The sequence below is a fragment of the Eumetopias jubatus genome, unplaced genomic scaffold (assembly GCF_037043125.1).
Source record: "Eumetopias jubatus isolate StellerSeaLion01/CBP00866 unplaced genomic scaffold, mEumJub1_p1.0 scaffold_14, whole genome shotgun sequence".
NCBI classification, from domain to species: Eukaryota; Metazoa; Chordata; class Mammalia; order Carnivora; family Otariidae; genus Eumetopias; species Eumetopias jubatus.
In genome coordinates this window covers 39,783,171-39,810,981 of record NW_028274820.1, presented here as the reverse complement: position 1 = coordinate 39,810,981, position 27,811 = coordinate 39,783,171, and the positions used below count along the sequence as shown (strand labels likewise).

Below are 27,811 nucleotides of genomic sequence, written 5' to 3'. Positions count from 1 at the left end.
TGCTGAGAAATACTTCATTACACAGGATACAATACAACTTGTATATCCTTTATCAGCTAAAGGCATTTGAGTTGTTTCTAGCTATTATGAACAAAGCTCCCATGAACATGTAAGTATGAGTCTTTGGGTAGATGAATGTTTTTATTGCTCTTGAATACACAGCTATGAATAGAATTGCTGGCTGATACGGCAAGTACACGCTTAACTTTTTAAGAACCTGCCAAACTATTCTGCAAAATGGCTGTGCTATTTTGCATTCCTGCTGGCAATGAATGAATGTTAAATTTGCTCCACATCCTTGTCAATGCATAGTATTATCAGTCTTTTAAATTTCAGCCATACTAGTGGGTGTGTAGTAGTACCTCATTGTGGATTCAATTTGCATTTCCCCAATGATTAATGATGTTGAGCAGCATTTCATGTGCTTAACTGTGTATCATCCCCGGTAAAGTGTCTCTTTAATTGATTTGCAAATTTTTAATAGGATTATACATCTTCTTATTGAATTATAAGAGTTCTTCATATCTTCTAAATAACAGTCCTCTATCAGATAATTGTTTTTGCAAATATTCAGTCTTTAGCTTGCTTTTCCATTTTCTTGAACAAATGTTTTAACTTTTGATGCAGTTTAATTTATCATGTCTTTCTCTTATATTTCTTGCTTTTGTGTCCTAAAAGATCTTTGATTAACCCAAGGTCATAAAGCTTTTTGCCTATTTTCTACAAATTTTATGGTTTCAATTGTTGCACTTAGATCTATGATCAATCTTGAATTAATTTTTGCATATACTGTGGGACAAAGGTCAAGTGTTCTTATTCTTTTTTTTAATGTGGTTATTCAATGGTCCCAGAACCATTTGTTGAAAAGACCATAATTTCCCCCACTGAATTATTCTGGTGCATTTGTCAAAAAGCAATTGTTTGTGTCTGTGCAGGTCAATATTGGAACTCTTTTCTGTTCCATTAATTTGTATTTCTATCCATATGCCTAAACCAGACTGTTGTGATTAGTGTAGCTTTGAGGCAGTGAAAGTTCTTCAACTTTGTTCTTTTTAAAAAATCTTTCTGAGATTTTCACTGAGATTTCCTTAAGTCTGCAGATTTGGAGAAAATTGGAATTTTAACAATACTGAGTATTCTTATCCATGAACGTGGTCTACTGCTTCACTCATTTAAGTAGTCTTTATTTTCTCTCAGAAATATCTTGCTGAAGTTGTCAACATATCATGTCAGGTTATCCTTAAGTACTTCATGTTTTTGAAGCTAACATAAATGTTATTTTTAATCTGAATTTTCAATTCCTTCTTGTTGCCAGTCTGTAGAATAGAGCTGATTTCCGTACATCAACCTATGCCCTGTAACCCTGTTTGACTCACTTACTAGTTCTAGTAACACCTTTGGTAGATTCCTTAGGACTTTCTACAGAGATGACATCTTATCTGTGAATAGTTTTACTTCTTCCTTTTCAATCTATGTGCTTTCCATTTCTTATTCTTGCCTCACTGACCTAGCTATGAGCCCTAGGACAATGCTGAATAAAGTGGTGAAAGTGGACACACTCACATTGTTCTTTTACTAGAGAGAAAGGATTTGGTCTCTCATCATTAAGTCCGATATTAGCTGTAGGTTTCACTTACATGCTATTTATCACACAGGTAATTCCCTTATATTTCAAGTTTCCTGAGCGGTTTTTTTTTTTTTTTTTGGTCTCTATCTACTGAGATGAGCATGTGAACGTATGATTTTTCTCTATTCTTCTATCAGTATGGAAAAGTCCACAGGTTGAATTTCAAACATTAAATCAAACATGCATTCCAAAAATTAATGTCATTTAGTCATAATGTATTACCCTTTTTATATATTCCTGACTTCAGTCTGTTAAATTTTGCTAAGGACTTCTGTATCTACATTCATGAGCAATATTGGTATGTAATGATTTTTATTTTAATGTCTTTTTCTGACTTTAATATGATGGTAATGCTGGCCTCATAAATGTAGTTGAGATGTGTCCTCTCTCTATGTTCTGGAAAAGTTTATACAGAAGTCATGTTATTTCTCCCTCTAATGTTTGGTAAGATTCACCAATGAAACAAACTGGAACTGGAATTTTCTTTGCTGGAAAGCTTAGAATCTAAATTCATCTTCATGTGTACACGTACACCACACACATACACACACATGCACACACTATTTTTTCTTGAGTGAGCTTTGGTACTTTGTCATAGTATTGTCTTCTAAGAAATTTAACCATTTATCCTAAGTTGTATTTATCAGCATAAAGTTCTTCATAATATCGGCTAATCCTTATAATAACTGTTAGGTCTATAATGATGTCCTCTCTTTTTTTCTACCTTATATCATAAGTTACCCCAAAATTTATAGACATTTTATCTTCCATAGTTTCTCTGAGTCAAGAATTCAGGATACGCTTGACTAGGCAGTTCTGGCTTGGTGCTTCTCACTAAGTTCAATCAAATGTTGACAGAGGCTACTGGCATCTCAAGGCTTTACTGAAGCTGGAAGATCTCCCTCCAAGGTGCTGCCCTCACATGGCTGGCTAGTTGACGCTGGCTGTTGGCAGGCCTAAGTTCTTCCTTGTATGAACCTCTTCAGAAGGCTGTTTGAATGTGTTCTCAAAATGGCAGCTGGATTTCTCCAGAGCTGGTGATCCAGAAAACCAAGGTAGAAATCACATGCCTTTTATAGCCTAGCCTCAGAAGTCACACATCACTACTTCCTTCATACGCTAATCATCAAGGCTAGTCAGGGGTCAGTGTGGTGGAAGACTGAACAAGAGAAGCAATACCAGGAAGAGAGGATCATCAGAGGATTATTTGCTTTGAGGATGCTATGTAGAGGACATGGTAATGTGATAGAAACTGACTTAGGATTTGGACAACATAAATACCATAATATAAGGAGAATTCATTCACTGAAAGAGTGATTTTTGAACTGAGACTTGATAAAAGGGGATCAGTCAAGTAAAGATCATATGATTTTTTTTAGAGGATGGTATAAGACAGAGAATGGTACAAATAAAGGATAATAATTTGAACATATTACATTTGATGTGACACATGAAATTTAATTAAATTTGAAAGCCACATGAAGATCTCAAGTAGGAAGTTGAATAACTCTCAAGCTTGGACAAGAGAGGACAAAGCTTTGGGCACCTGGGTGGCTCAGATGGTTAAGCATCTGCCTTCGGCTCAGGTCATGATCCCAGGGTCCTGGGATCGAGTCCCTCATCGGGCTCCCTGCTCCTTGGGAGCCTGCTTCTCCCTCTGCCTCTCTCTCTCTCTCTCTCTGTCTCTCATGAATAAATAAATAAAGTCTTAAAAATAAAAAAAAAAAGAGAGGACAAATCTTTAAGTAATAAAAGGAAATAGAGAATGGGACAGAATAGCTAAAAAAAAAAAAAAAAAAGGAAGAAAAAAGGCCATGGCTTACAAATAAATTGGTAATCTGGAAGATTAAATTGAGAAAACTCTGAAGAATATATTAACAAAAACATAAACAGATGGAGCTCCTGAGAGAAAAGAAAATGCTACAGGATACGGCCAAGGTATCTAATACCCACTTAATACTGGTATGAGAAGAGAAGATTGAGACAATGAATAATAAAGAAAGAAAATAACAAAATAATAGAAAATTTCCCAAATTCAAGTGTTCAGATTGAATTCCAAGCAAAACAAACAAATAAACACAGATCTAGTTATAGCCTGATAAAAATTTCAAACACCAAGTTAAGAGGGGAAAAAAACTCCAAAACAGAAAACCAGAAAGGACTACAAATCAGATTAATATTAAATCTCTCTTTACCAATTGTAGATATTAAAGGACAATGGAAAATATCTTTGTAATACTGAAAGAAAAGGATTTTGAACTCACATACTATACCTACTTATTTTTGAGGGGCAAGTAACACATTTTCAGACATGTAAGCCCCCTGGCAGCTATGTATGACCAGGAGGAAATCAAGAAGGCTAGAAATCAATTAAGTCAGGTTCCACTAGAACCTTTATGCCTTGAAAAGTGACACAGATTGAATGACATAAAATTACACTTCATTTTCTATCAATTCACTCATACTTGATTCTAGACAGAATAATATTTTCATAACCATAACATTATACTTACTGGTTTTAATTTTTGAATGAACTTATAGAAAAACTACCTAAGACAACTGCAGCCATATAATAGAAAGTAAATGTCATAAACTCTTGCAAAAGTTTTTAACTAAAAAAAACCTGATAGGTGAAAGTTTTATTGAAGCAATCATTACATTTTTATCTAAAACTGAAAAATCAAGAAATGAAGAAAAGACTTATATGGGTACTTCCAAAAGAACTAAAAAGAGAAACCAGTAACCAATGGTTTCCTCTGCAGACTATCAGATCCTGTGCCTTTGTTAGAAAAGGCTATAAAATCAACTCTCAGTTTTCTAACAGTCTACACGATCACCTAAGAAGGAATCAGAGTTTTCGGAAGAAAATAATAATCACTAATATTTCACTGAATTTCAACTTTTTCTAGGCATTCATTACATGTTTTAACTCATTTAATACTCACCTCAAACGTATGGGGGAGGTACTATTATGATGCCCTTTTTATAAATGAAGAAACTACAGAGAGATTAAACACTTCCATAAGCTCATACATCTAAATGATTAAGCCAGAATGTGAATCCATGAAGTCTGGCTTCATGGGAAAAAAAGCAGTTACTAGAGAAAGACAATTATTCCTAGTACTAAGTGCATAAAGAAATATCGGTGAATACGTTAAATAATATTTATAATTTGTAAAAGAATCAGCCGTATGACTGTACCCATCCTCTGGCTATACTATAATTCAAACACGTTTTTCCCCTTGTCCACAGAGATAGAACGTAAGAGATTGAGTGAAATGTCTACACTTGGGACATCTCTAGCAAAACACCACAGAAAGCTAAATTATGTATCCAAAAATAAATGGAAAGTAGTTTGTATAACTTTTAATTAGTCTCCTAATATCTGGAGATTCCTACTTTCTTTCCATGGGTATAACCAGTATTTTTATCTCTTTTGAACTATTATTTTTTCCTAATGACTTTATAATTTTAAGTTTAAAAGTATTTTCTCCATAACTTTACATGGACCAACAGACATAAGGCTCTTTTAAGGATCTCCAAGAAAGGCATCATTTAATATGTTTTGATATAGAAATGAATTGTAAGTAGATAAACCTGCTGATTCAAATGACCAGAATCTAAACTATTTAAATTATTTTTTACATAATGCAGGATCTGACAATAAGAAAAGAACTTTTTTCTAACTTTCTAACTATATGACATTTGGCAAGTTACGTTCTATCAAGCACCAAAACGATTATAGGTTTTCAAATAATTTACAACATTTTCTTCTTAGGTTTTCACCACGTAACACTGAAATATATAATAAATATGTTCGAATAAAAAAAGCTTCAAAGAAGAAATATACAATAGAAACATACTAAGTAGTATGAATCTAAAGTCAAAAGGAGAGTGGTAAATATGTTACGCACTATGCATTATAGAGCATGAGTTAATCTATAGAGACCAGCTTGATTGACAAAGTACACAGAATTGCCTAGAGCATGGTACTGAACCTTGGTCAAAGCTGTGAGATGTACTAACCGGGGATAGATGATGTTCTGCAAATACGGGTCCGTGAGCTGTTTCAAGGCAAGACAGACTAGCTTGTCAAAATGGTTTGGCAATAATCACTGGATTTATTCCTTCTACCTGGATTTGGTGGAGTCCAGGGGTTTGCAATGATTTTAGTGAGAAATCCCTACCATACACAGACTTGCGATTTCTTGGTACGGAGATGCTGCATGTGCATGCACGCCCACGGGGCTCCAGCCCCGGGAGACCAAGTCCTGCGAGGTGCAGAGAGGGATGAGAAAGAAGACTGCGTCTGAGTTCGCCACGCCCACCCTGTTACCGCTTTTCTCTCTCCTGAAGCTGCTGTGGTGCATCATTTCTGACTACGAACTATTCTGAATCCTGGGAGTCCTTTCCTAATCAATTATGTAATTACATGATAGTAGCATAGTACTCATCATGAGTGCTTAGTTTTAAATGACATCAGTAAAATGAAGGAAAGAGTAATTGTTTACTGATCCTCTGAGTCAGGCCTAGCCTTTCACTCCTCCAGGAGCCTCACCTGGTTTGAGCTGAACCACTTCTTTTTTTTTTTTTTTTAAAGATTTTATTTATTTATTTGACAGAGACAGACACAGCGAGAGAGGGAACACAAGCAGGGGGAGTGGGAGAGGGAGAAGCAGGCCTCCCGCAGGGAGCCCGATGCAGGGCTCGATCCCAGGACCCTGGGATCACGACCTGAGCCGAAGGCAGACGCTTAACGACTGAGCCACCCAGGCGCCCCATGAGCTGAACCACTTCTTAACTCATATAAATGATGTGGAGTTGAAAAACACGTAAGCCTTGAAAATTATCACATTAAAATACTCGTAATTTCTCCAGGGTGTTAAAAATGTCATATTAATGGAGTCTTTGTTAGTAGCATCAGTTCATAAACTCAGGTATTGTCATTTAAAGTTTAACAAAATAAAGCAGACTGAGGTCAGATGGAAAATGATTCTCTGTGAGTGTGGATAAAGTCACAGAACTTCACTGTATGATTTCGATGCGTATCCAAAAGCTGGCACCAGTTTCATACACATTTCCAGGAAATAAGTAAAAATCTTGACCTCTAACACTTCAGAAAGAATCACCATCCAAATCTCAGTTTCGTTCTTCTCATCACTTCTCGCTTCCTATCTTTCTCCCACTTGTATTTTTAGACCCATGGCTCCCAGATCTGTGCTTAGTAGTTAGGAAAAATATCAAACTAAATTTACTAATTTTTCAGATATCCCTTTTTGAAAATAAATTTCAGTAACCACTGAAGGTGACAGCTAAGACACCAATTAATAAGAAATATAAAACCACATCTATTTTAAATTCTTAGTTTTAAAAAGTTCATTAAAAATACAGGCCTAGGGGCGCCTGGGTGCCTCAGTCGTTATGCGTCTGCCTCAGCTCAGGTCATGATCCCGGGGTCCTGGGATCGAGTCCCGCGTCGGGCTCCCTGCTCGGCGGGAGCCTGCTTCTCCCTCTCCCACTCCCCCTGCTTGTGTTCCCTCTCTCGCTGTGTCTCTCTCTGTCAAGCAAATAAATAAAATCTTTTAAAAAAATAAATAAATAAAATAAAAATAAAAATACAGGTCTAGTTTTGGGATTCTGTTTTTGTATTAATACTTTACCAAGAACTACCACCTAAAATATATTCATCAGAGGACTCAAATATTATTTTTAGTAAGTTAAAATTGAGAAAAGACTTTCTCCTTATACTCAGTTAATTAAGACCCTGGGTTAAATAATTTGGGGGGACAAGGGAGGGCTAAAGGTCCCATTTCAATATCAAGATTTGTGCAAAGTGAATGAGGAAATAAATGTATGCCTTCAAAAGATGAAAGTAATGTTCTGTAACCTCAAGGTCAAAAAAGTAGTATGAATGATGAGCGCTACCAGGAAGAAGAGATCACTAGGGGCTATGGAGGTCAAGGAGGAGTTCTTGGAAGATAAAGGAGTTGAAATATGTTCCTCAAGATAAGTAGGTTCTAAACAGAATGCAGTATTTTAAACAGAAGAAATGACAGAGAGAAAGGCACAGTAATAAAACAATAATTCAAAAGTCACATTTGAAGGAATATGACTACGCCAGTGTGACTGTACCTAAGCATGAATACAGGGAGAGGTAAGTGATAAGACTGGGTAATGAAAGATTGCAATACCAGGGTCAAGAGCTTAGATTCTGCACGGAATGGGGGCCCACCGAAGGCGTGTGAAGAGGAGAGGCACATGATGGATGTGGAATTTTCACTTCTACCCACAGGTCTCAGATCTTCCAGTACTAGAGTTACACAGAATGAGTTCATTCCTTTTTCCATGATAGTCCTTCCTAGACTTGAAAACTGCTATTATTTTCCTCCATTTGGAGGAAGGATGAGAAGGACAGACTGAAGAAGAGAGAGACTGAAATCAGGAGATAGCTGAGAAGCCGTTTGTAATTTGTAGGAGGTTTGAAATAAAAGGATGGCTCTGATTTCATGTAACTATAAACTTCCTTGCAACTGAAAAATGTTTTTATAAAAAAAAGAAAGAAAAAAGAACAATGTTCTTAACAAGTTGAATGTGTATCTTACTTATTTCACTTTAAAATTCACTTCAAAGCCTAATGGGCAGCTTTAAAACCAAGTTCTCTACTGACAGAGGAAAGTGCTGTCTCAAGAGCAGACAGTAATCTGCAGAAAGACAGGCGCATTTCCTGAGGGAGCCCACCCACACGGCTCTAAGAGAGCATCAGACAGTTTTTTCTGTGCTCTTTCCAATTATTTCACATACTTTTCTCAGGACTATGGGTAGTCTTGAAGCATCAACATAGCACCCATAAAAGTCATTGATGTTGTATTCTTTAAACATTTCCTTCAGCATTAAAGGGTATTTTCCAACTGAAAAAGCCTAAATTCTAAAACTTAAACCCATGTTTGTGCAACATAAAACCCGCTGCAATAAAATCCTCGTGTTACCCTCTTTACAGCAATATTAACTCATTGATATTTCAGAGTATCTGGCCATGACATTCTGATGGTAACACTAAAACATTTTCATAATTGCCCACACTAAATAATGTCCACTGTGTTCCTTTGTACGATTGATGGAAAACTATTAAGACATAAGCAACACGATATTTAAAAATAAATACCCTATGACCAAATAAAATGGATTTCAAACCTTGACCTTAGTTGGCTCAGGACTACTTTCTTATCTGTTTTCTAAGCTACAATTTTCAGAACCCCCAGGACAGGGTATATATTTCAAGGTCCAAAAGAATGTACCCTCTGTCCTATTAAGTTGGCAAAGTTACAGTTTACCAAAGATTAGTCCTATAAAGTCTATAAAGAGATTTTTTTAAATGCATGTATTAACCTCAAATAATTCAGCCAGTTTATCTAAAAACATGTGCTGCTGGATACATGTATAATCGTTTCAATTTCAATTTACTGTATAACTAGTTTTATTAAAAGGATTTAGAGTCTAAATTCATATTTGTTGAGGACTTAAGCAGAAATTTTATGCAGTTAGACACACTAACATCGTTCAGTAATTAACCATATTGATTCACACCGTACACTTCATATCTTGTCGTTCTAAAATACCGTAATTTTTGGTCTTAAATTACATTTGCATAAACTAACTACAATAAAGAAGGAAACATTAAAAACTGAAGGCAGGTGTTAAGTATTTAGATAAAATCTTCATTGTAATTACATATAACTACAGGTACAATTCTAGAAAACTAAAATTCAACAAAATGTTAAGTAATAAAATTATACATATCTGAAGCCACATATTTACCTGACATTGCCCTTGGTGTTTCTGAGAACTGTTGCAGCAAAATTCTGTGTGACACCCACCAAGCTGATTCCATCCACTTCCACAATCTGGTCATTGACTTGTATTCTTTGGGAAGAGGAGAAAAATTAGCCACAATTAACTTTTCTGATAGTACATTATCATTTTCAATACATGAGTTGGCAAAGTACTTGATTTTATGATACTCTTACTGACCCCAAAATTTGTCTTTTATCCACAAGCTCCGATCTCAGTCAAATGCTTAATGTTTTTATTATTTTTTTAATTTTTTTTTTTTTTTTTTAAGTAAGGCAGACTGCCACGTGCAGAGCCTCATTTGGATGTGTCTGGAGTCTTGGAAGCTTGACTACCCTATGTTCTCCTACAAATGGATCTTGAGAGTTTGTTTGGAGGCTCTAGCAGGGGAGCGCAGAAGAACAGTTCCCCTCTATCGGGGAAGGTCGTCCTCTTCGACCCAGCGCGCAGCTTCGGGAGGGACGCACGTGGAGTGGTGAGGGAGGAAGGGGACACCCGCCTAGCCAGCCAGATGAGACGAATCAACCCTGGCGAGCAATGGGGTGACAGATGTCGCAGCCAGATCGCCCTCACATCCTTAATGTTTTTAAAAGATCGTCTTGTATGGTGACTAACATAACATAATAAAATTAAAAAATAAATAAAAGATCGTCTTGAAAAATAGATTGTTTTGAAAAGCAATACTAAATGGAGAGATTCAGTTTGCCCAATATTCATATTCCTATCACAAAGAATTGGTAACTGCTAATGTACGACATACTTACATCATTTTTGGTCCTTAATAAATTACATAAAACAACAGATCCAGCTGAAATATGCCGTGGGCCTCATCCCTAGTCCTGCTTTCCACCTCTCCTCTTCAAGGAAAAACATCATCAGGAATTGCAGGGAATCCTTCCTATTTAAGTTGTACGCTTGAACGCTTGAAATAGATAATGCTCATAACTGTACGTATGTTTATGTGTGCACACACGTATATAAATGCATATATTTATTTATGTTTAGGAGCAATATACAGTATTAGTGTTGTTTAATGTATAATGCTTTTAAATTTATATACATGTTTTATACATACCATTTTTTTATTCCTCAAAAGGAAGTATTTCTCTTTTTTTTTTCCTAAAGTATTTCAATCATGGAGAAATGCAGAGGGAATTAGGTAATAAACGCCCATGTACCAAACACCCAACTTTATCAAATCTCAGCACTGTGCAATATTTGAGTCAGATTTTTTCCTAAAGAAATGTATTCCAGAAAAGCTAGAGCCCCTTTATTATTCATCTCTAATTCTAGTCCCTTCACTGCTTCCATAGATGTAACCATCATACTAATTTTGATGCTCAGTCTTCCTATGGACGTTCTGAAGTAGAAATAATATGTATACATGAATACGCACAATATGTGTACATCTGCAGTTTTCAAACATTGTGAAGTGTGCCTCTCATTCCATAATTTAGTTTGCTTCACTCAACGTTATGTATGAGATTTATCCACAGTTATAAATACCATTCTACTAATTCATTTTAACAACCAGGTATATACATCTTTTGTGAATATATCAAAATATATTCATCCATTATTTGCAGATGGACAATTGTATTGTTTTCCATTTTAGCCATTACGAATACTGCTCATATGTGTCTCCTTACGCACGTGTGTGAGTTTCTCCGTGATATACACCTAGAAATAGAACTCCTGAATCAAAGACCATACGCTTTTTCAACTTAAAGAGACAAATTTTACTTCAAAATGCTTATGCCGATGCATATTCTCAGTAGCACTGTATGTATGAAAGGTTCTGACTTCCCACACTCTCACCAATACTTGGTATATTCTGACCCTTCAAATACTGGTGATCTTGTAAGTATAAAAAGACATCACACTGTGATTTTAATTGCATTTGCCTGATTACCAGTGCAGTTGAAAATTTATTCATATCTTTCTGAGTCATTTGTCCACTTCTGCAAACTGTTAGATCATGTCTTTTACCCATTTTTGTTGATGTTGTTGGGTTGGGTGTCTTTTTTCTTATTGATTTATTGAAGATGTCCTCATACATACTGTATATTAACACTTTCTCAATTAAATATGTTGCAAATACCTTTGTCCCAATCTGTGGCTTGTCTTTTCACATTTCTTTGAAAAATGGTGATTTTGAGGAAAACAATTTTTAAAAATATAATCACATTTGAAATTTCAGCTTTGTATCAGGTAGTTCTGTGTTTTGTTTCAGGAACCCCTTTCTGCCTCAAGGTTATAACAACATTCTACTCTTTTCTTCTAAAAGTTTTAACATTTCGCCATTCTGCATTTAGGTAGTTATCCACTCGGAAATTATTTTTTATTATAATGTGTTAGCAATCTATTTTTATGCTTTCCAAGTGTTATAAACAAATGCCTTAATAACTTTTAATAAGAGTTCACTTTTCCTCCACTGATTTGTAGTGCTGCATCTGTCAGGGTTTCAAATGTGCATCAACATGTTTTGGGTTTTCTATTAGTTTCTTTTCTTTTTTTTCTATTAGTTTCTACTTGTCTGTCTGTCTATTTCTGCACACTCTATTGCTTCATAATTAGTTTTGACATTTCATAGGATAATTCCCTCCACCTTGTTCATTGTCCTCAAATTTTTCTGAGCTATTCTTGAGCTTTTTCTCTTCATAATTAGTTTTGGACTTACTTGCCAAGTTCTATAAAAACACTCGTTGAGGTTTTAATAAAATAATACTGACTTTTAGATTAGTTTGGGGAACACTGACGTCTTTATCATATTGACACTTCCCATCAATAAACCTTATGCTACTATAATTACTCTGGACAAGTGTTGGGTATATCATATGTTGTTGCCATGTGTTAAGAAGAGTTAAAGTTTGAAAATAAGAATAAAAAGGAGAGCAATCTAGATTCAGGTGCATTATTTAACAGATCCACCAAAGGATAATTTGGGGGAATGTATTTTCATTGATCCACTGTTTAAAATTGATTACAATCCTGGATACACTTAAGTTGCATGTTAATTTGCAGATTTTTCTGTCCTGAATAAATTCAGATACTTTCCTTCTGTTAGAAAAGATAATCCCATAGGCCATGGTTTATTTCCCTGTAGAATATTAACTAGTTTTATATCTAACTTAGTAATGTTATTCTAATACTACTTTATTAACTTGCCTTTAACTACGCACGTCTAAAATGTCCTTTGAATCACATTTACCACATCTCACTGGTTCTCTCATTAATTAGTGAGTTAAGTAAAGTCTAATCCGTGTTCATTTTATATGTATGAAAGTCATTTTTTTAACTCTCTGAATATAAGCCTACGATAGCTTCGGAGCTTCCACCAAGATGCCAGAGTGGATTCACAAAGCCAATACCACTGTTACCACAGAAATACGTATCATGGGCTGTTTAAGCCCAGGAATAATTGCTTGGTCCCTGGACTGATTCTAAAGCTGCAACAGAGCACTATCTTTGTTAACATGTTTTTGTCCTAATGTAGTACTTTTGAATTTTTTTCTGGCTTTGGCCATTTTGGTTCTGGATCTAGTTTGTTCTAAACAACAATGAAAAATCACTCCCCACTGGTAGCAGCAATGAGTAGGAGTGTAATTTTATATTCTGACCATTCGAGATGGCTATTGGGATTATAGGGATCTATTATCTCTCATGTGAAAGATGATAAAAAATTTGAGTTACTATCCTTTAAATTTTTTGTCTATTTGTGGGCTTAAACTATTTCATAAAAAATTTCCTGAACACTAGAAAGGAAAATAGCCCTTTGAAATCTTGACTGGTGAGTTTTTGTGTTTCTTTGATTACTTAAAGCTCTTTCCAAGGTTGCAGAACTGAAGCAACAAATTCTGTGTTGTTGTAATTGAGAAAAGCCATTATCTCTCACTGTGTATGCATGAAATATGTTCCTAACATAGAAGGGTATTAATAAATTAAATTATAAAGTCTTAGAAGTTAAAGGAGTGATAATCTGGTTCAGAGAGAATAGCAAGCACTTTCATAAATCTTATATTTTAGTATCTTATGAAGACTTTAAATGTGCTAGACATTTAAGAAAAAAATCCTTCTTAGAGATTCTGCTAGAAGCTCAGAAATATTTTTGAGAAAGCCCAGTTCACATAATAGAAGTGAATCTTTAGAGAAATAAGACTAATTTAATAATTTTGGTTTAAAATACATACCTATATTTTCTCCATGATTTTGTAAAGGTATGGGTTTGCATTTTCTAAATGAAGAGACTAGTTAATCTGAACTTCCTAATATTCTGATATGGATACTGATCAGATTAACAGTATCCCTACATAAAGCTTAAAAAGCATAAGAAAACCAAATTGTCTTTAACTAAACTGAATCATAATTCTGACAAACTTTTTATCGATGGGAATTATGTTTTATAGAGTGTCAGCTTAAAACATGATTTCCAAGATTCTTAGTTATCTTCAAAACCTTGGTCATAAAGCATAGCTTTTAATATATATAACTCCACTTATATTAAAATGTTACAAAATTACAAAAAATAAATAAAAAATAAAATGTTACAAAGTTACTTTAACTTTGCATCATGTTAAGGAACGCGTTTATCTCTGCACTTTAAGAAGACTATAAAAATTGTGTGCGGCTGCAGAAAATGATAGCTACTGGTCTGGTATTGCTTGTGTATGACACACAATCATTATCAAGTCCCTATCTACCTGCAAAGGTTGTTAACTAGAAGTTGGTTAAGTAAGCTGTAAATTAAGTGTAATATGCATAATTGAGATGATGCTAGCAGCAACAGTTACAGAAAAAAATATAATTGAGGTAATGGGATGGATTTATTTATTTATTTATTTATATTTATTTATTTATTTATTTATTTATTTTAGAGAAAGGATAGTAGGTTAGCCCGACAGTATCAGCCTGTTCTAGGATATCAGAGAACATAATGAAGATCAAAACTTGAGTGTGCACAGCAAGTTAACAAGGTTTGAAGAAGTGATTTTTATTTGCCTCGGTTTATACCATCTGAGGCCAAAAAGAATTTATAAAATGAGCTGATTTTTTTACGAAATACATTCAGCCTTGAAGGACTTATTCATAATATAATTTAGAAGAAAAGAGTATAGTTCTTCTACTACTAGAGTTACACAGAGTGAGTCAGTTCCTATTTCCATGATAGCCCTTCATATATTTGAAAACTGCTATCATGTTCCTCCATTAGGGGTAAGGATGAGAAGAGACTGAAGAAGGTAAAGATTAAAATCAGGAAGACAGTTAAGAAGCCATTTGCAATTTGTAAAAAGCTTGAAATGATAACAGCATAAAATTATGAATGAGAGTTGCTTTTACTTCATATCCTCACCAGCATTTGGTATTGTCAGTGTTTTGGATTTTGGCCATTCTAATAGATGTAATGGTATCTCATCATTGTTTTAATATGCAGTAACTCACAGATTGGGAGAAAAAACTTATACATCATATATCTGATATGGGGCTTGTATCTATAGTATTATAAAGATAGTTACAACCCAATTACAAAAAGACAATCCATTTTAAAACTAAGTTAAAGAAAGACAGATAATGTACGATCTCACTTATATGTAGAATCTAAGAGCCAAAACAAACCAACCAACCAAACACGAGGCTCACAGGTACAGAGAATAGATTGGTGGTTGCCACAGGATAGGGGGCGGAGGGGTGGATAGAATGAATGAAGGGGGTCAAAAGGTACAAATCTCCAGCTACAAAATAAGTAAGTCATGGGGATGTAATCTAGAGCATGGTGACTATAGTTAATAATACTGTATTGCATATTTGAAAGATGCTATATGAATATATCTTAAAAGTCCTCATCACAAGAAAAAAAAGAAAAAAAGTTGTAACTATGTATGGTGATGAATGTTAATTAGAGTTATCATGGTGATCATTTCACAATGTATACAAAATCATTATGTTGCACACCTGAAACTAATATAATGTTATATGTCAATTATACCTTAAGAGAAAAAAAAAGTGGGCAAAGGATCTGAATAGACATTTCACCAAAGAAGATGCCCAAATGGCCAAGAAGTACATGGAAAAGATGCTCGAATCAACAGCCACCAGAGAAATGCAAGAGGTATCTTCACACCCACTAGGAGATGGTTATGATCAAAAGACAGATAATAACAAGTGTTCACGAGGATGTGGAGAAACTGTAACCTTCATACATTACCAGAGGCAATGTAACTTTGTGTGGCTACTTTGGAAAACCATCCAGCAGTTCCTCAAAAGGTTAAACCACACGACCCAGAAATTCCACTGTTAGGTATACACCAAGAAAAATGAAAACATGTCCGCACAAAAATTTGTACATGAGCAGCATTATTCATAATAGCCAAAAAGTAGAAACAACCCAAATATCCACCAACCAATGTCAGAATAAACAAAATGTGGTATATCCATTCAACAGAGTATTTGGAAATAAAAAGGAATGAAAAGTGATACATGCTACAACATGGATGAACCTTGAAAGTATTCTACTAGTGAAAAAAAGCCAGTCACAAAAGACCATATATTGTATGATTCCATTTATACAAAATGTCCAGAAAAGGCAAATCTCTACAGACAGAAAGTAGATTAGTGCCTAAAGCTGGGGGAAGAGGTAGGAGTTGGGAGAAAAGGAAAATGATTGTTAATGGATGTGAGGTTTCTTTCAGGAGTGATCAAAATGTGCTAAAATTAATTGGTTACACACGTCTTGAATATTCTGGAAACCAGTGAATTCTGTAATTAAGTGAACTGTATGGTATGTGAATTATATCAATAAAAATGTTAAAAATTCATCTTAAAGAACAACTTTATCCAAAACACGACCAGCTTCATCATTCCCATAAAATATATTTCTAAACCACTTAGTGTAGCTATCAAGTTTCTTCAGCATTGGGTCTTAACCTAATTCCGACATTTTTATCCCACATTATCCTTCTTGACATTTAAACTTTTATCATTTGTCTCCATTTGCCTCCACCTTTCACCGTGCACAAGACTGGAGTACTGTACCCATTAAGAAAGAGGAATGGTGCTCACGATTAAGAATCTTTGGTTGGCTATCGTGCTAGAGGGTGGGCTCCTCAAATATTAATAAATGGATTAAATATTATAAACAATTAAAAATTCTAGTATACAGCATATGTTTCCCTTTTTCCCATTTGATCTGTGTGGTTGAGGGACACAACTCTGTTCTCCCATAGAGCAGGTCCAGGATCACTTTTTTCTTTTTTTAAGATTTTATTTACTTATTTGAGAGAAAGAGAGAGAGAGATTGACAGAACAAGTATGAGGAGAGGGAGAAGGAAACTCCCCGTGGAGCAGGGAGCCCAACGCGGGACTTGATCCCAGGACCCTGGGATCATGACCTGATCTGAAGGCAGATGTTTAATTGATTGAGCCACCCAGGCGCCCTCACTTTTTTCTTTTGCTAATCATTCTTCTCAGGACTTTGGAAAAGATTGCCCCTCTTTAGTTCTCTCTAGCTTACTCTCTACTCCCCTTAAGTGGAAAGATGGATGCATCCACAACCATCTCCCCCTACTCTCATTCCTTCTCCTCCTTCCACAAAGTAGGAAGAACACTGAGTTTGCTCGGAGCTTCTTAACCATCTTAACCATCTCTCATACTTTTTGCCAATACAGCCTCTTTCTACTTTTCCTCTAGTTCTAAGGAAGCATTGTGGTGGTAACATTATAAAGTTGTCTTAGAGGAAAAACCAAACCAAACCAAACAAAACAATCCAGTCCTTTAGCCAACTCCAGACTCACATAGCTTAAACACTCTGCCAGATTAACTTTCCTCATATGAGGTTACGAGTCATAGCTTTGTGTTGTTTTATCTTTTCCTTCATAAAAGGCTCCCACTTGAAGGAATTGCAAGAGTTGACACTCAGCCCTCATTCTGGCCGTCAAGCCATGCACGCATAAAGGTGGCACTTCTGTAAGAGGTGCATTTTTCAAATTGGCACAAAAGCACGGTAAGAACTTGTAGTGGCCCTACCATACTGCACAGCATAGTCTACAGCACTAGTTCCCAAGTTGCCTAACTGCAACAGAATAAAATGGAGCAATTTGGAAAATTATAGATTCCTGGAGTTGCACCTCCTCCAAAATTCTCATCCAGGAGATATGGAGTAAAGCACAGGAGAGACATTTGAGCTGTTCCCTGATTTTGTCTACTAGAAATAAAGGTGCCATTCACAACCAAGCTTTGACATAAATATATGCTTTTATTTCTCTTGGAAAAACCAAAGAGCATAACTGCTAACTTGAAAGGTTAAGAATCTGTTTAACTTTGGGGCATCTGCGTGGCTCAGTTGGTTGAGCGACTGCCTTCGGCTCAGGTCATGGTCTCAGGGTCCTGGGATCGAGCCCCGCATCGGGCTCCCTGCTTGGCGGGGAGCCTGCTTCTTCCCTTTCCCACTCTCCCTGCTTGTGTTCCCTCTCTCGCGGTCTATCAAATAAATAAATAGAAATTAAAAAAAAGAATCTGTTTAACTTTAAAAGAACTGCCACACTGTTGTCCTAAGTGGCAATAAAATTCTATATTCCCACCAGTCATGTATGAATGTTCCATCTCTCAACATCCTTGCCAATATTTTATATTGTCAGTGTTCTTATTGTTAGCCATTCTAGTAGGTATGCAATGGTATCTCAATGCAGTTTTAATTTGCATTCACTAATGATGATGAACATATTTTCAAATCTACTGGCCATTCATACAGTCTTCTCTGTGAAATGGCTGTCAAATCTTTTGTCCGTAATTTTTAAAATTAGGTTGCTATTATTCCCTTGTAAATGTTATTCATATCCTGTATGTATGTTTTGCAAATATTTTCTCCTTGCCCATAGCTTCTCTTTTCATTTTGTAACTGTGTCTCTCAAAGTAAAAAAGTTGTGATTTTAATGAAATTCAAATTGCCAGTTTTTCCTTGATGGTCTGAGCTTTTGTGAGCTGTGTTAGAAACCTTTGTTTAATGTGATGATACAAGGATTTTCACCTATGCGTTCTTTTAGAGGTTTCATAGTTGGAACTCTTTCATCTAGACCTATGTTAATTTTGATTAATTAATCAAAGTTAATTAATTATGGTGTGGTAACATTTGTGGCTTTTTTTCCTTATATGGATAGCTAATTCTTTTACTGCTATTTGTTGAAAAAACTGTACATTTTAGCACTGAGTTATCATGACACTTTTACTGAAAGTTGACTGACTATATACATCTTAATCTATTCCTCACTTTCTATTCTATCCCATATATTTTTATTTTTATGCCAATATCACACAGTCTTGGTTACTGAGGCTTCATAGTAAGTCTTGTAAAATCAGGTAACGTCAGTCCTCTAACTTTATTCTTTTTCAGAATTTTTATTCTAGGTCCCTTGCATTTCCATATGCATTTTAGAACCAGCTACTCAATTTCCTTAAAAACTAAATGCCTGCTGGGATTTTAATTGATATTTCTTTGAATCTACAGATTAATATAGGGACATGTGACGTCTTAAAAATGTTGAAAATGCTGTTATAAACATTGCTACGTCTCCATTTATTTACCTAGCCTAATACCATATTACCATCTACTAGTATCAACTCAACTACATTTTCATTTTTGTCCAACAACATCCTCACATAACTGAGAACTGTAAGGCAGGCCACACCCTGAAAAGACTGTTCACATTCCTGCCTTTGTATCCTCTACGAAACACTTGCCCATACGTCCCTTCTCTCCTCTCAACAGCTTTCTCCTAAGAGCCCAGCTCAAACGTGAACTTCTCTTTGAGCATTCATCTGTTTAGCCAAGCCGAATGCTCTTTTCTGTCCTGTGAACCTCTTCTACACCATATGTTTTATACCTTCGCTGAATGTTACATGTTACCAGGTAATTGTTTATTATTTCTTGAGGTATAAGGTCTCCCTAAGCAAACAGATTGCCAACTTCGTGGGTCTTTTATCTGAGCCCAGAGCAATAATTATGTATTGCTAATCTTATTAAACCATTTTGGAGAATAAAGGAAAAGAAAAAATTCCTTTTCTGTGTAGTTTATTCTGTGGATGGGACAAAAGTTAAATGTCCACTTTTAGGATAACATTTTTTTATACACTGCTGTTGATAAGACTCAAAAGAGGCAAATGTCCTAATTATTGGCTCACTTTCCATCATTCTATTTATGCCAACCTCTTTTCTGTGACATCTTCTCTTGGCCAGTTGTCATTTAAATATTTTTTTCTCAGAGGCTGTCTAGAAAACATCTTTCCTGATTAAATGTTACTTAATCTTAGTAGCATTTTTTTTAACTTTCTATCTTTATGTCTGTGTGCACATAATTTGTGTAATATACTTTAACATTTCCTTGTGTTGCTTTATGAAAGTCATTTTGTTGTGTGGGGATGTGTTGGGGGGTGGGGACGTTGTGTTTTAAGTTGATTCTAAACTACTTTAATGGCCAAAATTACGACTTTATTTCTTCCTAACCTTTACATGAAGTCAAATGGAATGCTCTGGAAGCAATATATGCTCAACACATGCTTTGACAGCAACAGTTCCTCAATGTTTCTGAGTGACCAATGACTGTGTTGTAAATGCATGGCAGCTCTCCAAGAAACTCATGGCAGTTCAAGTGCCTGATTTACCAGTATCTACGGAAGATAGAGGCAAGAAGAAATTCTTTATCTTTCAACTATTTAATTTAAAATATACTTTGTATTTTAAAAAGTCAAATTAAAGTTGAATTACAGAATTTGAAAGATGAACACAGTTGGTTTTCTGGGGGGCGGATGCAAGTAAAGCTGAAAAGCTCAAACTCTCAAAAGGAATGTCATTGTTATGCTTTTAGAAAATGAACAGATGGTAAGGTGACTTGAATCGGGCAAGAGCATTTGAGAAGGTAGACGTTTTAAGAAAAGACAAAAGTTCAAGGATGAGTGAGAGGACTAACTAAATAGAGGACAGGAAATTTCTAAAACAGGTTTTCTTGGTAAGCCAATACATCCAGGGCTAGCATTTACTGGGGAGGAAATAAAAGCAAAATACAGGTTTTTACATTGTCAATAGACAGAGTAATCAGAGGTGAAAGAAAATGAGGATGATGATTGTCTTAATGGACAAGAATAAAGGAAGTACAAGCAAGGTCAAAGAAATTTCTGAAAATACACATCCTTGAACAGGATAATTTAGATAAAATGCAATGAAACAAATACAATTAGAGGGACATTTCTAAGTACTCTAATCAGAAGGAAGATAGCAAAAGTGCTAGAAAAATATAAGTAGAGAAAAATAATATGCTTGCTTCATTGATCTGATTGATTCATTCAGTCAGTAATTTAGCAAGAGTGAGTCAATCACGACTCTACTCCAAGAACAGTGAGAGTCACTGGGATACACATTTGAATGAAGTATGATTCCTGTGTCAGAATATCTCACACACACACACACACACACACACACACACACACACACACACAATGTTTACGGAAGTACAGGGGTATGTGTGTATGCAGGAACTGGAGACACGGCGTGTGAAATATTACAGTAAGTGTGTTAAGAAAGGTATGAACAAAATAAGTTGATATTAACAGGGGAAGGCTATTGACTCTGTGAGGTGAGAGTCAAGTGGAACCAGAGCAAAGAAAAAACTGAGAATAGATGGATTCACAACGAAGTCATGGTGTTCTTGCAAATAAGCCAAGAAAGTCATCAGCTATAGTGCACAGTGCTACCAACATAAACAAACAAAAAGAAATGGAAGTGTGACCCTCACAAAGACTAGAGATTACTGGAAATTATCTTTAGGAAGAGTAACAGAACAAACATTAAAAACTAAAGTCATAAGGAAATTTGCCCCCAAAAGACTGAATCTTATAAGTGGTATCAATCCATTCATACATGGGCTCGAGTGCTTATCAAAAGTCTAGTACCTCCATGTTGCTATAGAAGACACCAGAAATGTAACTGTGGTCCCTGCTCTTAATGATTTAACCATAAATCTATGGATATACACTCAATACACATGACATGATGACAAACAAGTAAACATAAAAGCATGTGCTACAGACTATTATGTACAAGAGTACAGAGGCTGAGCGTTCAGCTGGGCTCCACCAATGACAGTTGAATGGTTTCAAGGATGAACTGGACACTAAGTTTAACCTTGAAGTCAAAGGTAACAAAATGATGAGAAAAATACTATTTTGGGTAGGGTGAAGAGTATGAAAGAAGTATGGTAGTAAGAAAAGGATCTGGGTCCTGGAGTTGCCTAGAGCTAAATTTCAATCCCAAAACTTTCACTTATTGGTAGTCTACTCAAAGTCCCCAATGCTGTTTCCCATCTGTATGTTGTTTTAGGAATATTTTTACATCTGTGTGATGTAGAGAAATAGAAAAAGCAATGACTGAAAGACAGAAAAAGAAAAGAGCTAAAAAGCAGATGGTAGACTAGGAGTGAATGTTTCTACAAAGTAGCGCTGGGAAGAGAGAAAGAAATGTGAAGTAAAATAAATCCAGACCCACCCACCCATCCTGCAAGCACTGTGAAAGTGAAAAAGGAATGAAGGAGACTGATGAGTTGAGCCACAGGGTCTCAGGCCTTGGTGGTAAACAAATCCAAATCTACAAAAACTGGAAAAGCAATGAATACTTGGAAAAAGTATTGGGGGGGTGGGAAATGCCACTCAAAGCCATATCACCAACAGAGGATAAAACAAATTCACAAGCATTTTCCTAATGCTGGATAGGAGTTAGCAAAAGGTATCCTACTGAAAAGTACATAATTTGCAAAATGCTAAATGTAAATGAACAGTACTGCATCTATTAGAGGAAAAATTTAAGATGTGTAATTGATAGTCTCTTTCTTTACAACACATTTTGATTGCTTTATTTTAGCAAATGTTTATTTAGATGTTTTCATCCACTTACCTCAGACCACAGTTTTCTTAATCCCATTTTCTTTACTTTTTAAGATTTTATTTATTAATTTATTTGAGATAGAGTGCACGTGCAAGTAGGGGGAAGGGGCAGCAGGGGAGGGAGAGGGACAAGCTCACTCCCCAGAGAGCTGTGGAGCCCTATGAGGGACTAGACCCCACAACCCTGAGATCAGGGCCTGAGTCAAAAATCAAGAGTCAGATGTTTAACCGACTGAGCCACCCAGGCACCCCTTAATTCCATTTTCTATGAAACCTTAAGTTTCTTCAACTATGAATTCCTGAAAGAATTAATCCTCAGTTTAGATAAAGAAGGTCTAGTATAACTACCATGCTGGTTGTAATATTAGCAAAAATGTATGGGAAAGGGTTTGCACAATAATTGATGTATTATATGGCCTTAATACATTGTAGTTACAGTAATTATTATTTTAACTAAGACGTGGAAGGAGGTTGGGGAAGGAAAGCAGTGCAGACAATAAATGTAATCTTCCTGAATGAAGCAGACAATTGAATAGGCACTTAAATAACACAGATATTCAAAGTCAATAAGACCTTGGGCTCTGACTGGCAAAAAAAAAAAGAAAATGGAGGAAACTATATACTATTATTCACAAAGGCTGTACAAACAAAGTGATAACTGTAGAAGAATAATCTTGGAACAAGGTAAGGATAAACTGGGAAAGATCAGCTGAAAGAAACGTCACACAAACCACAGCATAATAAGAGAAAGACTTGATCCAGAGATATGGCTCAAAGAATGAACACAAAAGAAGAATCTGAGGAACATTCCAAAGAAAAAAATATCCAATATAGTAAGATATTATATAGGTAAAATAAATGAAAGAACAGAGGATGACTGGAAATCTAAAGTAATGAAAAATAGGGTCAACACAGAAAAAAAACAGGTAGTTCAGACCAAGGGAAAGGAAGAAAAAAATGAAAAGAGGAATTCAATTTATGTTGAATTTGAGATAAAAATAAGACATAAGTGATATAAGTGAACAGGTTCTACATGCACCAAGACTGGGGTATGAATTTGGGATTAATTTCTATAGAGTCATTTAAAAAAAATCAGTTCCCTGACTGAATATAAAAATGAGTTTAAGAAGCTAATTTGAAAGATAAACATTCTTATAATACAGAATGAAAAATAAGAGGAAAAGGATCTATATAGTTGTCTCCCTCTCCTTCGCTCTCTCTTCCTCGCTTTCTCTCTCTCTCTCTCTCTCTCTCACACACACACACACCCCCTAACAAAAAAACAACAACAAAAAACAAAACCGGGGGGGGGGGGGCACGGATCTCATTAGAAATAAGTGATTATAATACGACACTGAAAAGTTTAAGAAGATTAGGTCTAAGAAAAAGTTCCTGGATGTCTCAAAAATTAGGTAAATAATTTTCAAAACAATAAATTTGACAGAAGAGCAAGTGCTATAATGCTTCAGTCTAAAGGAAAACTTTTTAGACTGTTTCCGCGGTCACCATGAAATGCCATCCTCAAGTGTCAAATTAGCATTTGCTAATTTTAGAAAATATTTTTAAAGTTTTAGTGTAATACATGGTCATCATTGAAAATTAGGAAAATAAAGAAAAATATAAAGAAGACAAAAATTTTATGTAATCCCACCATCTAGAGTTGATCACTACTAAAATTCTGCTGGTGAATTTCCTTCCAGATTTTTTTCTGTGCATATTATGCCTTTGTTTACTTACTTAACAAAATTAAGGATCAGTTGAATATATAGCTTTGGGGGTTTTATACTTTTTATTCATCAAGATAGTATCTGTTGAGTGTTTACTATATGTCAGGCAGTCTTCTATGCCTTTTATATTTTGTTATTGTTTGTTTATTATTTATTTATTATTGCTAATAGCTATTATTAAATACATATCATTTTATTTCTCTTGTATTTATAAGGAAATTTTGGCTTTTCTTTTATGTGCATAACAATAAAATAACTAAAGGTTCTGGACTCAAGGATCTATAATCTATAACCCAAAGCCAAAAAGGCATTGTCTCAAAAAAATATAAAGGACAGGGGGAATTAATACACGTAGTTTTGAGCTTCTGCTTGTCAACAGAGATTTTACAATGCTTCTCATATACAATTCACTTAAATAAGCAGAAAATACAACAATATGTGTAGCACTTCCTAATTTTCTTAATTCATCTGTGTACACATACTTTTGTTCATGCACTCATGTGCCTAAAATCAGAAAAAAATAAGGTCTGAAAAAAATACTAAAAGGTAAAAAAAAAAACAAACCCATCAACCTAAAATTCTATACACAAAGAAAATATATCTTTAAAAAGCAAAGGTAAAACAAAAAGATGTTTTCAGACATACAAAACTGAAAGAATTCACCACCATCAGACCTGGTGATGAAACGTTAAAGGCAGCCCCTCAGGGAGAAGGAAAATAATATGGAAATAGGGAGCTCACAAAGGAATGAAGAGCACTGGAAATGGTCCCTGGGAAGACAGAAGTGACCCAAGCTTTATATAAAGCACTCTGTGCAACAGGGACAGCGACAACAGATATTTGGCACGGCTTTGCTCTTTGCGGTCACACCAGTATGAGGAAGAGGCAGCCTATGATTAAAATGCAGGTTCCTGATCCTACATAATTCTTCCTGCCTGCCTCAATACAGACAGCATTAAGGGGATGAAGAGAGCTCAGTGCTATTTGATTATTATTTTCATTAAAAGAATATTTATTTTAAAAAGTCCTCATTTCAAAAGTGTTACATTCATTAAAGGAAAAAAAATGAAAATCTGATACACAATTAAAAAACACCAAGGAAATAAAACCACTTTTAATTTAAAAGAGGGAGGGAGGGAGGGAAGTTCTATTGAGTTTGATATTTTGAGCGGCATTTTAATTTACCATTTCATAGAGGAAGACTATGTGGTGATTAAGATGGAGACAAACTCAAGAAACTAAAAATGAGCAGAAGGAGGAGAGGTAAAGAGGACTGGACAGGGGATGGGAGGAATGATACCGGTTAAAAAGAAAGGGTAGCAATTCAGGTTTATTGCCATCATACTCTGACCCTACAACCCACGAGATCATGAGCTGGCAGGGTATTTAATACATAAATGGTTATTATGGTAGAGTAAAAGGTTTTCCTATACTAACACTGACAATCTCTCAAATCTTGGTTCATAATTAGAAGCACAAAAAAGACCAGGCATGAGTCCCGGTGGTAAAAATTAAACAGACAGCTCTCTGAATCAGACCATCCCAAAGCACAAAGAATACATACAGACAATCTGGGCTTTCCAGAAGTTGTACAGAATGACACAGGAAATAGCCTGTTTTTCCCTGGAAACACCGCCTACTGGAACGGAGTTTGCAGGAATGTACCTGGCTAGTCTGTAATGGTTTTTGTGTACTAATAAATGACAGACAGTGTAAAATTCCTGCTCTGCAGCCCCCACTGTATTTCTGATGTCCCTCAACTCGGAATCTAAAACCCAGAACCGATGGGGGTAAGCTAACAAAAATATATATATATGCTGGACGATTCTAGGGTTTGTTTAACGTTACTGGATATTTATCTACCGACAATGATGTATCTGGGAAGGGGAAACAAAAACAAAAATTCTACCTCACAGGGCCTATGTAAACAAAGCAACTGAGGCTGAATGAGAGGGAGACCAGCTGGAGCAACATTAATAAACTCGGGTCAACACAATTTTCCCCGAAACGCCAGATAGTGGAGTTTTAAATGTATATGAAAATATGTCCATATCAAAGCAGTAATATCCCAACTCTCTAAGGGGTGAACAAGCAAAATACTTGATGAGGAGAGTGACGCAGGAGTGTGTGCACTGAGAGGAAACCCTCGACTACGGAATCATGACAGATGGACACAATTAAAACAGCAGTTTCCATTCAGGTTGTCCCGGGCAGGAGGGCGCCCCAGGGGCACAGATGGGTCCCGCCCAGGGAGCGTCTGCTGCAGGGAAAGCGAAGAATAAAACTCTTCATCTGTTTTATGTGTTGCTTCCTACCCAAAAGCTGGTCAAAAACAATTAAAATCAGTTGAAAACCTTGAGAGGCTTGAATGAAGGTCAACTACATAGCACCCTTGTTTCATATTTGGTAACTTTTTTCAGAAAAAAACAAACAGGATAGTGTTCTCAAATGATGACATGCAAACGTCTAAGAAATAAACATAGGAGCCAGAAACAAAGCAGATCCCAGATGCATTTTTAATTTGCCTCTTTAGCACAGTGTCATTACTATCATTTGTCAGTTACCACCCACAGGACTTATTCCACTATCAGCATTTTCAATGGTGTTATCATAAAGTTGATTTTGCTTTATAGATTCATGAAAGAGAACTGGAGAAATAATTAGTGTCCTGTGTATCAATTGTAAAATGTATGGCGAGCAAAGCTAATGGTTTTATTATTAATACTATTTTTGCTAAATATTTAAATTTTAATAAAATAATATTTAATACATAAAAATGTATTTAATAAAATTAATATTTTATTTTACTAAAATTAATCTTATTTAATATCATTTGTAGTTATTATTTTACTAAAAATTTAAAACTAAAACAGATGGTGGAAATGGCTATCAACTCATGTCACTTAGCTCAATTGCAAGTGATTATTAAGAGTTAGGATACCACAAAAAAGAGAAAGAGGGAGAGAAAAGAAAAAGAAGGGAGGGGGAGGGGAGGGGGGAGAAAAACGTTAGGCCTAAGTAAATGTTTTGAAAGTGATTAAAGCACAAGTATTCATTCATTCAACAAATATTTATTGAGAACCCCTACATTTCAGGCATCATATAAAAAGGTACAGACAGACATGAAAAGCTTGACAAAAGAAAATTTCAGTGTTGAACATAACATCAAAAAGGAAGGAAGACTCAAAACTTTTTAACTACACTCTGAATGACACAGGAGATAAATGTCCATGGCAAATTTTTAAAAGAGCTCAAAATATGGTGAGTTTATGAGATGTTTAGAAGGGGTAAAAGCAATCACAACAAATATGTGGGGGCAGTAAGTGGGGAGGAGGGAGAAAAGAATGTCCTGGGTAAGTCTATAAGTCTGTTTATTTAACATCCCTTGAAGGTAATATGACTAATCTGAGATCAAACTGAAATCATTTTCTTAAATAGAGTTGAAAAACTAAAGCAAGGGGCGCCTGGGTGGCTCAGTCAGTTAAGGACAGACTCTTGATTTCAGCTCAGGTCATGATTTCAGGGTCATGGGATGGAGCCCAGCATCAGGCTCTGCGTCTGGCTCCAGGCTCATCACAGAGTCTGTTTAAGTTTCTCTCTCCCTCTCCCTCTGCCCCTCCCCTACTCACGCGCGCGCACACACACATTCTCTCTCTGTGTCTGTCTCTAAAAAAAAAAAAAAAGAGAG

At 35.6% G+C, this 27,811-nt stretch overlaps 1 protein-coding gene across 6 annotated transcripts in view; it reads right to left on the bottom strand.

Moving 5' to 3' along the window:
* The window catches only part of PPP1R9A (protein phosphatase 1 regulatory subunit 9A), a 308,016-nt gene that overhangs the window by 117,494 nt on the left and 162,711 nt on the right, over positions 1–27,811 (bottom strand). For all 6 annotated transcript variants that reach the window (XM_088018269.1, XM_088018270.1, XM_028119332.2 and 3 more), the window contains exon 4: positions 9,443–9,547. In XM_088018269.1, the coding sequence (XP_087874395.1) occupies positions 9,443–9,547 (105 nt within the window). The remainder of the gene's footprint in view (positions 1–9,442; positions 9,548–27,811) is intronic.